The 12260-nt window shown below is 41.8% G+C and overlaps 5 protein-coding genes across 5 annotated transcripts; 1 reads left to right on the top strand and 4 right to left on the bottom strand.

Annotated features, from left to right (window-relative positions):
- Positions 1-96: 96 nt before the first annotated feature.
- Positions 97-827, bottom strand: SS1G_13886 (predicted protein; the record flags this gene model as incomplete). The annotated part of the gene is made up of 2 exons (XM_001584976.1): positions 97-249; positions 315-827. 2 exons carry the CDS (start codon positions 825-827, stop codon positions 97-99), a joined length of 666 nt encoding a protein of 221 aa, XP_001585026.1.
- A 1071-nt stretch (positions 828-1898) lies between these two features.
- SS1G_13885 (hypothetical protein) lies at positions 1899-2987 on the bottom strand (the record flags this gene model as incomplete). Its single annotated transcript, XM_001584975.1, has 1 exon — positions 1899-2987. One exon carries the CDS (start codon positions 2985-2987, stop codon positions 1899-1901), a length of 1089 nt encoding a protein of 362 aa, XP_001585025.1.
- A 2531-nt stretch (positions 2988-5518) lies between these two features.
- Positions 5519-5632, top strand: SS1G_13884 (predicted protein; the record flags this gene model as incomplete). Its single annotated transcript, XM_001584974.1, has 1 exon — positions 5519-5632. One exon carries the CDS (start codon positions 5519-5521, stop codon positions 5630-5632), a length of 114 nt encoding a protein of 37 aa, XP_001585024.1.
- Positions 5633-7665: 2033 nt separating this feature from the next.
- Positions 7666-7818, bottom strand: SS1G_13883 (predicted protein; the record flags this gene model as incomplete). The annotated part of the gene is made up of 1 exon (XM_001584973.1): positions 7666-7818. The coding sequence occupies one exon, from the start codon at positions 7816-7818 to the stop codon at positions 7666-7668; it is 153 nt and encodes a 50-aa protein (XP_001585023.1).
- A 3146-nt stretch (positions 7819-10964) lies between these two features.
- On the bottom strand, positions 10965-12207 carry SS1G_13882 (predicted protein; the record flags this gene model as incomplete). The annotated part of the gene is made up of 3 exons (XM_001584972.1): positions 10965-11349; positions 11408-11570; positions 11781-12207. Coding segments are annotated over 3 exons (975 nt in total), but the record flags the coding sequence as incomplete, so codon positions are not given.
- Between the last annotated feature and the right edge of the window lie 53 nt (positions 12208-12260).

Below are 12260 nucleotides of genomic sequence, written 5' to 3'. Positions count from 1 at the left end.
ATTTCCTTTCTCTCCCTTGTGGCGAAGGGGGCATTTGCGGTGGCATCTGCGGGGTGGGGGCCGTTGCAGTGAAGGCATTTTGGTGGGCATACGTGTTCAGTGCCACAACTGGTAGTATGATTGCTCTCTGTATGCTTTCCCAAACCGCATAGGCGGCAGATTTGTGATTTGAGGCATGTTCTTGCGTTGTGCCATTGAAAGCAACGATTGCATTGAGTGATCTTTGGTTTTTGTACTAGGAGGGATGTGCTAATATTGGCCCCTAGAATCTTCAGGTTCTTTTTGAGTGGTTCTGCTCCTGTCTTGAAGCTTACTATCCATGTTGAGTAATACTCATTAGGTAAAGGGTTCGTTTGGGATTGGATAGCGTGAGTAAGCACCTGACCAGAGTATTCCTTTATAGCATCGGAGATCGTATCTTTTGTAACTAAGATGGAGTCTATTTTGAATTGGTCATTGAAGATGGTGACTTTCTTGGGGACGTAGTTTAGACGGTAAGTGGTCCATTTCTCTTGGGCCTCAATTTTGCAGTCTCCGATTGCGGATGATATAATGGCTTTCTGTTTTTCAAGGGCTAATAGATTGGCTGTTGAGCTGGTGCAGAGAGCGAAGCCTGTTTTGACCTCTTGGACCTCCCTTAAGAGGGAGGCGTTTGGTCCGAGGACTTTCTTTAGGGCTGTGAGGATTGCAAAAGATCCAGCGCTTCGGGCTGGGTGCATTTGGTTGATTCGTACGAATAAGCGGTTATCGGAGGGAATCTTGTTTGTGAGGGCAATGGTTGGAGTAGAGGCTTTCTGAATGTAGGAGGGCTTGGGGCCTATAGGCATTGTGGGTGTACTTGTGTGAGTGGTGGTCGGGGGGGAAGGAGGGGAAAGGGGGGTGACAGGCGGAGTAGTAGCTCCCCTAGGGGGGGGATGACCAGGTAACAAAGGCGTCGAAGTGCTGTTCGATGGTTGCCTTAAACTCAAGGCAAAGGGAGGTGAGGAGTTTTCGTGAACTCGGTGGGAGAGCGCGGACTTCCTATAATCTGCATGATCGTCTCCTGTATGGTATCTAGGAGTTGGGTAACTGGGTTGAAGATGGATTGAGCATCGTTGACCTTATTGAGAAGGTTGCTGGCCTTGTCGGAAAGTGTTTTAGAGAGGTTTGGGGGGCTTGGGGTAGCCATCGTTGGCAATTTTTCTCTTTTTATGGTTTACTCGATATTTAACAAGAGTAGAGAGTTTTCCTGTGATTAAATACAAACGGGGCATGCCACGTGACCCGGAGGTGTGAGGCGTCACACTTATATGCTTTAATAAATATTAACATCTTTATAATCTTATATATTTGAAATAAAATTTATATTAAGATAAAATATACAAGATACAAAATATAAAATGCCAGACATGAAACATAAGACATAAGAAAAATTACTCATCATGAAGCAAACAACAACAAGGAATGATGTATCTTATTGAATAATTCGCAAAAAAGTGAAGAGAAAGGTGATAAATAATCTTACATCACTTATAAGGAACTAGGCTAGAAAGTGCAAGTACGAGGTTTTTTAGAGAAGATAAAAACACGAATTAAGAACTGATACGAGAGAAAATCAAAATTCACAGTGAGACACGAGAGATCTAAGCATAGGAAGTATGACTGCACGGAGATATGGTTGTATTTGAAATGATTGAGGTTTAAGTACTAAGAAAATGAATGAATGTTAATGAAAGAAGTGAATAGTTCGTTGTCCACAAATCAGGTCTTCCCCAAAAAGGAAAAGAAATTGTCAAAACCTCAAAATCTGCTGTCAATCTGGAGTTTGACAGAAAATCAAAAGATCGAGGTTGATTCCTCTATTCAAAATAGCTTCAGATGCGAGCGCAAGAATTTCCTTGTCCAACACCTACTTCAACTCAAAGGATTCCCCTTCTTCCATCTTCGGTCAATTTCAAACTATGTCTCTCATGCCCGGGTTGAACACTTTCCCACAAGCCAGTCTTTCCACCGGATTCCTTCTTCAATCTCTCATCCTCTCTCCTAAAGAATTCCTCAGCAGTTCTGACTCTTCCGGGATGAATCTCATCCAACAACTTATAATCCCTCGTCACCACTCTATCTCTCCACAAATTCCACCAACCGGTGAAATTTCTTTTTAAAGTCATTGTTGCCTTATCTTTTGGATCCGCATTGAATCCAGCTGGTGTATCAGCTAGTGGTCCAAATCGCTGAAAATATTCCTCGAACTCTGTATGGATAAATTGAGCAGGATGACCTGTGACCTTTTCAAATGCAGCTGCCAATTCGGTATATGAGATATCGGCAATAGCAACTTCGAGATCCATCCCATTAGTACGTTCAGGATGATCAAATAACCATCGGACATAAAATCCACAATCTTCCAAATAAACGTGGGGAACAGCACCATCTCCTATTGGAACTCTCCATGTTACGACACCATCCTCTACAGCAGGCGTCATAACTGTTCCGGTTGTGATGGACATTTCGATATATGGACATGTGGTAAATAATGCCGCTCCCATTCCATTAGGGTTACTTTGATTTTGCCATAAAATCCATTCACCAATTCTTCCCTTTCCATCATAATGACCACCATGATACTTCTCTTGCCATCCACTCTTCTTCAATGCGTAATCCAAGTTTCCATAGACGAAGAATTTGATTCCTTCTTGAATGGCAAATTCATAAGAACGAATTGTCCAAAACATTTCGGTTTTTTCACCAGAATTGAAACCATCAATGTTGATGAATGCTCCATCACAACCTCTGTATCCTGCACGAAGAACATCCTCATCGGCAAAGGTACCTTCGAGCAGTTCAACGTTACCTAAGGCGAGGAGTTCTTGGGCTCGAGCGGATTTTGTATTACGGGTTAAAGCCCGAACTTGATATTTCTTGTCGGCGACAAGAGCCTTGACGACAGGTATTCCTTGAGCTCCTGTGCCTCCGATGACGAAGATTTTGGAAGCTTGATGAGATGACATGATGTTTGTGGGTGAGCTGAAAGGCTTGCTTAAAGGAGAAAGATAGAATGAGATTTTGATATGAGTTGGTAGTGATTTTGACTTATCTCAAGGGCAACTCTGAATTTATATATCAATCAATGTCATAGCTGAGAGCGAGAGATATAATGATTATTAATTCTAGCACACTGTCATGAAGCTTGAGGATGTTCACTAAACATCTAATCAACCGTGCTAACTCATTTTGAATATATTGACTAATCCTTCAATTGAGGGTTGCATGAACACAGAAAGTATATGGTGCGTTAACGTGGTCACTAGCGTGGACACCGTGCAACCAAAGAATAGTAATCAAAAAATACACCACTAAGTGCATATGATATTGACCAACAAAGTTGATAGAATATCTTTCAAAATGGAGAAATGAAACGAATGAATGACGAGACATGAAAACATGGTACGTCTACGGACTCCGAGGTACATCATATGCCCATTAGTTTTATGTGCGCAAGACTAAATGGGAGAACAGATATTCAGGGACGGGAAATGATGAGTGATCAAGTCGTAGTAAAGCGGGCATGAAGATGTAGGATATAAGATGTATGATGTATGATATACGAGGTAGGATGTACTATGTACAATGTACGTGAGAAGGTGGAAGAAATCATAGATGAGACAACTTGACTTTGACATGTTTTCATTGATGTTGAAGTTCAAAGTTGCACATTTTGTGGGCCCCATTTCCGCTGATCACATGACCAAACCTCACCTCCGCGACATGTACGCTATCGGATATCGCGATAACTTCCAACCTCATCAATTCTAGCCCAAAATATCAAATTGTGATCAATTGAGAGATTGTAATAGTAATTCAAAAAGAAGACTCTCATCATCATCCCTTTCTGAAGCACAATGGCAACTTCAATTTTCACTCGCAAACTCGACCTTGGATATCTCATCTACTTTATTACTCATATACCGATTATGTTTTGTATGTTTTTACCTTTTCTATAGAGTTTCCTCTATTTTTGACATGCCCAATTGCTTTCCGTCTTCAACTCTTGCCCCCTCTCTTGCCCCCTTCTCTTCCCCTGCCCCCAGACCTTCCCAATCCACACTGACCCTCTTCTAGTAATGGACCTCCAAGCAATCTATCCACCCCACCTCGTCCCCTCCTTCCTAACAACCATAAAAACCTATTACATAACAACTTATCACGACTTATTTTTCATCTCGCCACCTATCTATTTTAAACTTTTCATCTGGTTGGAGCTTTTACTTCATGTTCCTGTTAGTTTGTGGGCTGTGGGGGGATTGTTAAGAGGTACGTGTCTGTTTTGAGGTTTTTAGTCGTTTGTGGGAGTTGAGGGAGTAGAGTAGTCAAGAGGGCAATGTACGAGTCAAGTTACCGGGAAATACTCAAGATATCAATGGTGAAAAACTTGGCCTGCACAAGTGTGTATTACAATATTTGCTTTGGATGAAAATACTTGAACTCAGTGTAAACAGCTTCTCTATTCTTCATTGAGTAAATATCAATCATCGGATCAGATTGTCTGCCATCTCTATCTTCATCTGCATTCTCAAGATATTGGACTACAATGTTCTCATATCTGCATCGTATCTTACACGGTTCACTCATATTCAAGATACTTTATATCAAAGAACAATACCCTTCTTCTAAGTTCTCTCTTATTTAACCCTTGTAATATACTACTGCTCTTTTATTTTACATACTCATCTCCGACACCCCTCTTATTCCCTATGCCCATGACTGAGATATCAACCATCTCTCTTCTACCTTCCAAATACATCCTCTATTATTTCTCATTGTCTTCCCTTCACCCGTTCCCCTCATTCCCTCCACAGTTCTCCTCTCCTTCCCCTCTCTTTCGCTTCAGCCTTTCTCCCCACTTACAACTCCCACCATACCCTCCCCCTCATTTTATCCCCGCCCTCTTCTCCTTCTCTTTCGCTTCAACCTTTCTCCCTCCCACAACTCCCACAGCTCTCACCATACCTCCAAACACTTCAAACCACTAACACCCACCACTAGATTCCCCCTATACCCCTCTAATCCTCCTTCCCTACGCCCTCGAGGTATTTCTCACCACTCTAGTCTGCATCCACGAATATCTCTACTGGCCAATTCCTCTCTCTCAAAAAATCGATTTAACTACTCTTTATGGACCTTATATATTATTATGTGTGTATTTGTATCATTCTTTTTTACTACCCTCTCAATTAGTGTAACTTTTATTCCGCTTCTAAACAACGCATAACTTCACATTGCCAATTTATGGTTCGTGATTTCTATGCAGGAAGATGAATGAGCTGGAAGTAAAGAGCCACTCGCTCTTTTCTCCTCTCTCTTTTATTGTTCGTGAGGTTGCCAAGTTATACCGGCGAACCCCCAATTTAAAACCAAACAAAAGAAACACAAAAAATCCATCATCCATCCCTTTTCCCCTTTCCCCCTTCCCCCAAAAACATCAACAAACGAATTAACACAAATAACTAACCTTTCAATTCTATCCCCCACAGCAATAATAATGTTCTTCGACATGTTCATCCGTCTCTCCCATATCATCTCATCTTCTTCCTCAACCTCTACCTCTACCTCTACCCACAAGAACAACAACAAAAAATCAAAGAAAACCATCTAATTTCGCCACAAAACCAATATCATCTCAATACCAATACCAATCTCTATCTCAAAAGATGTTCACGCATCCATCCATCCATGATTCCATATACTCGATACCTATATACATATATCATTTCCTTCTTTGAATTTATATTTATTCATCTACTCATCTACACAATCATTCAACACCCTACATACACCCTACATACACCCTATATACACCCTACATACACTCTACATACACCCCATCTACCCAATCAACTCACATCCATACACCTGTAACGATACTGTACTGGAGGCAGCGGCTGCCTGAGGTTTCGTCTGGTTGGTAGTTGTAGGTTAAGGCTTTATCACTGGTATTCACTTGGAAGTGAATTCGTTACTAGATCAAGTAGAATATAGATAAACTAATTGATAACTAAGTTGAGCACGAAGCTCCTAAACTATGAAACTATTCTGATTATATACTCCTGGATACTATTGGATAGCCTGGATAGACTGGTCTATCCATCACGTGATTCTTTATCTGCCTCAGGACACTAATCCAAACCACGATTCGTGACAACACCGCGCAGCGGTCCATAACGTGACTTAATCACGTTACCTTGGTTTAGTCATGTGACGCGGCGTAGAAGATAGCCGTCGTAACATATAGCATGGAAGAAGAACAAGAGATGGTTGAATTGAGAGCAATACTTCAGCCAGCGACTAAGATGAAAATTAATATCGAAATTCCCATTTCTAATGTCATGTAAGTTAAGATCTTTCAAGTGGAAGCATGATGCTATATGAAGGAGTTGAAGTCATCGGCATTAGATGCATATATCCACATTGACAGAGACAAACTTTTCAGTCTCAAAGAGTAACATCTTTTATTAAACAGCTAATGTAGATGTGGTGATGAAAGCCGGAATCGATTTTATCCTGCCTGTTACACTATATTCTGAGCTCAGTAGCTAGGAGTCTAAGATAAGAGATTTGTCCGGAATGCGAGATTATACTAAACAATTTGTGGACGAGAACCGCCATATTAAATGCAGATACATGATTGAAATGCAGAAAAAAAAGGTGTACGGTCATCTGAGAGCAGTCGGTATCGCGGGTTCGATAAAATTAACGTTGTGATTGTGCGTCTCGAAAGTGGTTAAGTTCCCGAGTAATTCTGTCGCTGTCATAAGAACCAATTCTTTAATCTTACAATTGTTAACGAAGTATAAAACGATTCAAGCATAACTAATAACTTGAATTTGTACCATCTGGTTGCAATAATCGTATACAATATTGGGACGATTGACTCCGAATCAACAGCTGTGCGATGTCTCATGGCTCATTATGAGAAGTTGGGATTCCATAGATTTAGTCTTCTATACATTTCGGTTAGGAAGATCGTAATCTTTCATAACTTGAGCAGTATATAATAGTACTTCTCGGATGTTTAGTAGCAATCTCATGATTAGAATGAGAACTTCCATTTTTAAACAGACATAGTCATCAGAGCCATCCCAGTAGGTGAAGACCTAAGCTCCCGAGGCGGAGTTTTCCTTTTCTGTAAACTCTGGGAGGTGAAGAATCACATGGCATAAGTCTGAAGTTTAAAATTGGTCTTAAAACAATCATGGCAGAGTTAGATATTCCGGCGTCTGGCACTCGTCCTGACCGAGTGAAAAAGACTGCATCACGTGATAGTTATATCAATGAATGAACAGGACAATATATTTTCCAAACTACTTATACGGATAATGAGAATACAGATGAATGAAGAAAGATTATGAGCTGTTTTGGAAAAGGATAGAAATCTGATCTTTCTGTGATATGATGTATATATAGGTGTATAGAATGACATACATCCTCACGTCACCGTATGTAATCAAGTATGCACAACATTAGACAACTTGTCATCTATCACCAAGATTTATAAATCAATGGACTGAAACTTTGAAAATTTGATAACTGTTCAATAATTATACGACTCACTGATACTCTGTATATCGGGCCATCATACTGTCGTGACTTCCTTTGTTAACCACGAAAAATCGCACTTGCACTCGACTCTCAAACCTTTCGTTTTAACTTCACCTTACCTAACCACCCATTTTCGTCCTTATCCTCAAAGCAAAATAATTTCTCGAATTCGTGTTTGTGTACACAGTAATCAACGGGATTGCCACGAGACCGACACGATGGCTTGAAGATTTCAGATACCATTGATTGGATAGACAACCTCATCATATACTTGAATCCGCCAGTCGCACACTTTGCGAATTTTTCAATGCAGGCAATCCACGAGATGACTCCGGGCGAAGAGGTATAGATACAATGGCTCAGAGAACTCTGATAAAACTACCTCACCATGTATGTTTGATTTCTTCAGTCGCGCATCCCACAGTGCAAGCAAGTCGACGACTAACCAGGGAATATAGAAACGTATTTGATGGCTGGACGCATTTCTTTCTGACAACCTTGGGACGATGACAGCTTTACCATCGATAGGTTAATTGATATCCGCCAGTCGCACATCTCGGCGCGCAATACAATGCTTGTATTTATTTACCTTGACCGTAGTCGTCGATACCAATGCCGAAGCAATGGGATTTCAGGCATGGGACGTACAAGGCAGGATTGTTTGCATTATCAATACTAATGCCACGTAGCCTCGGACATTGGATATTGAGGTAACAGTAACCTTATTCAATTCGCCCATTCCACATTTGAGTAGATGGTTAGCATTCCCAGTCATTCTACACATACAAAGGAAAGGGGCTAATTGTTGCGAGATATCTCAGTTTGACAGGTCCAACCCCATGATGATGAAAGCTTTGCGTCCAGAGCTAAATACATGCGAAAATGTTCTAGAACAGGTTTTGTTCCTGGCTTGCTTTGTTCAAAAGTTGTTGTCGGTGCAGAACTTAGTAAGGATTACCAACACATGTTGGTAGGTTATCAATTGACGACCAAGGCAAATTAATTCGTATGTGTCTTTTGTTCGTACCTCCGCTATATTCAATTCTTCTTAACTTTTTGTTATCAACCGCTCTAGGGACGCAAGTCAAATACTCCGATGCGATGTATCCACGATGCTGTACACATATCATCATAACTCCCATGTGCCGAGGGTATCTTGGGTTGAGAAGGGTACTGCATGATTTAAATCTGATGCGAGTTCTCAGTGCATTTTGTATCATTTTTACGCCCCAGAATCAACCCACAACATGAAGGAATACTCACTTACCCTCTTGTCCAAGATGGTATTGTGGTATTGGTGTCAATGACAAAGTTTGTTATCCTCGAAGAATTGTGTCTGCTTGTCTGCTGTGGTCCACTCAAATCATCAAGGAGCCAATCAAACAATAAGTGGGGAGACATTTCCGAAGTAAAACGTACGAAATATTAGAGTCCTCTAGTTCCTTGGTCCTCTTTCGCCTCCTCAAGGTCACTTCATTCAGTACCGGTACGGAGGTACATTTATGTCGGTGTATTGTTTTGGTGCAACGCCGGGAGAAAACACTGAAAATCCCAATCAAGGAAAAGAATCGATAAATCGGTACAGATATCGCAATTCATCTTATCCACCCTTTTTTATATCGTAAGTTTAGAGGGCTAAAGCTACCGCCCACCGGACACGTGCAGGTCAGAAGGCATGGGCAACACACCTTCATAGGCCTACGGCGACATCATGGGAAATACCTTTACCATATATTTACCTCCCACTATCGTGCATTCAAACATTCAAACATTCAAACATTCAAATCAACTTTTCGAGGAGGCGTACTATGCCTGATGATTTAGCACCTGTGTCATCCAAATGATATTGACTCGCAATATCAAGTTTATTGTCAAATTCATTTATTTCCACCGAAGAAATTTACCTTATTGTTCGCCACCATCAACCCATCATATTCCCCATCTATTTGGAAAGGCAACAAGATGCCTCCAAATCTGTCGAATTGGACCTTTTAGACCATTCTACCGGATTATTATGTGGCTATATGGTCATATATAGAGAAGGCGAATAATCATCCTCACGTCGCTTCAAGAGTAACGGTAGACTACTTCGGCGGGCACCTCCACTCCCAGTGTCTCGCAATCTCTCAAAAATCCACCAACCTTACGTTCCTCCAATATCGCATTCCGAATCAACAAATTCGCTACGGTAATTTCGACGCTTTATATTCAACTATAACTGCAAGAGGAATCAAGCAAGCCAAAGCTCATATCGCCGATAGTCGTTCATTCTCATGCGCAGTACAAAATTGCGATCGACGATAGTCGTATGAGTAGATGGAAATTCGTTCGAAGACTGCAGGACGGACCTCTTTTTTTGTGCATCATTGAGAAGGACAGCATCGTCATTTGACTCTCGTATATTCGGGATGATGACCAGCATTCGCCGTGCGAAAACAAAAAGGCATTGATACCAATTGAAAATCTCTCTCTCTAGAGACGTCCTGAAGAGAGCCATCTTACCCTCAGGTATTTCTCTTCCCCCAACCAGAAGAAGTTTCCGAATCATTAACAAATGTCGACCTTCGTTTCGAATTGCGATTCTTGAACACGATACCCTCTCCAAGAACTTTTGTGCGCCAAAAAAAAAAAGAAGCGAAAAGCAGCTGCTTCTTTTGCTTGGATATAGATGTTAAGATTTTCAAGTTGATGGAATGTGTTACTTTGTGTTGTGTAAATTGAGAATTCGCATCAGGTTTTGGGCACCCGTTTCCTCTAGTGAAGGCTGTTGTAATGTTGATGTCTCGTGAGGTAATCTGAGATGTCCAGAAGCAGCATGTAAGATCCATTGAGATTGCATATCGGGAGAAAACCTTCTTTGAATAGCTTCAAGCGGCTGGACATAAGTTGGCCCGCCACACGCGTTAATGGCATCATCCAAATGATACTTCGAATTGCGACGTCGGAGACGAAAGGCGTCTTCCAGTGCGTTTGGAAACCGGCTTAGAAACCTCCTGGCAGTCTCCTGAAGCATTGCCATAAAGACTCCAGCAATAGGGAAACTCTTATGAGATTCTGCTAAAATTTCGGTGGCCAGTTTTATGGATGCTATCCCATCTTTTCCAAATTCTTGATCAATTTCAGGAAAGGCTCGAATGAGAACCTCCGACAGATGAAGGATAGCGAACAGCTGAGAAACGGGCTGAAAGCGACACGTATACTGAAAGCGATATTGATCTTCAACAAGGTTAAGCCCGTCTTGGGCATGCTGCCAAACCAGTGGGTCAACAGAAGATTCTCCCATAGCCAGTAGTGGGCTTAGAAGATGAACTGCCGTTGTAGCATACAATATACTGAGCAGTTAGTCAATGTGCTGTCACAGGACGGGGAATAAAAACGGGGAATGAGTCTTACTGCAGTGAAAGCACATGTGGCAATGCTTGCGGGTTCTTTTCGCCTGTCCTAGCAATCTTTGGTGGTAAATTCTCGTGCCAAACCAATAGCCTTCGATAAATAGCCAGCAAGTCTTCGGCATATATTTGAGGACCAGTGGCGTTGTATAAGAGGATCGTAGCGTCGCGAATGATTTCAATGAGCTTCAACTTTTCACGGTTGGTAGTTGCCGTGAGACAAGGGAATGTCGGTTCACCTCTGAAGTCTTCGGGAAGTCGATATAGTTTCCAGCTGAGCTTGTCAACGTCGCCCTCCCATTCGGTTATTTCGTTGTCCTGTTGAGTTGGCTGCAGCTCTGGAATAAAGGCTGGTGCCATCTTGAAAGTCATCTGGGCCCATTCGCTGAGGATGTTAGCATTCTCACAATAGACTTTGATTGCTAGACAAATTGTTTACTTACACATTCAAGCTATTTATACCTCTGACTGTTTCTCTCCAGACTTGTCGATAACCAACGTCGTCATTGTGACTTGGTCTGAGGCTTTCCATAGACTTGGTTGCGATGGTCAAGTAAACGGAACCACTTAAGCCTTGACCTTGTGCACATCGTACCAAGAACATGACTGCAAATGCTTGAATATTCGTTAGACTCTTGTCTTCTGGATTGATACTACTCCTGACCAAATCGCAAAACTGGCCGCCCATCTGCTTATAGTCAACATTATCGTCCTCATCGTATGTATGTAGATAGCATCCCATGGCACAGATGGCATTAAAAAGACTGTGCGAGTAAAATGCTTCCGATCTATTTCGCATACTGTGCACAAAATTACCTTCAACGAATAAAGGGTGGAACGGGTGGACCCAGGTGAAATACAGCGCGATCAGATGCTCGATTACTTCACTCTCATCCGTCACTGTCGTCCAGGAAAATTCCTTAGATAGATCACCGTCGACCTCATTATCGGAACCTCCGAACGAAGACGGCTGCGATTCTCCATTGCTATCCATAGAGTCCAGCCAATGGGCTATGCTAGTAATTGAATCTCCATTCTTAATGCGCCCGAGAATTTCTTGCTCGTTATCAGTGTCATTCTCTAGACATTTAAAGATCTTCTCTGCCATATTTTTGATAGCACGGCTCTCTTTCAAGTCTCTGACCAACGTCATCTTCGCATTCTTGACATGGGGTTCGTAGATGCATGCTTCGTTGTGCGAACTTTTCTTAACACAGTGACCGCAAGGTTGTTTACCATCACACTGTGTAGACATTAGCTACCAAACAATCATATTGCGGGTCTAAGATCATGGGT

Source organism: Sclerotinia sclerotiorum, genomic scaffold (assembly GCF_000146945.2).
Source record: "Sclerotinia sclerotiorum 1980 UF-70 scaffold_28 genomic scaffold, whole genome shotgun sequence".
Taxonomy (NCBI): Eukaryota; Fungi; Ascomycota; class Leotiomycetes; order Helotiales; family Sclerotiniaceae; genus Sclerotinia; species Sclerotinia sclerotiorum.
The sequence above is the reverse complement of the archived record's forward strand: the minus strand, read 5'-3'. Positions and strand labels throughout refer to the sequence as shown.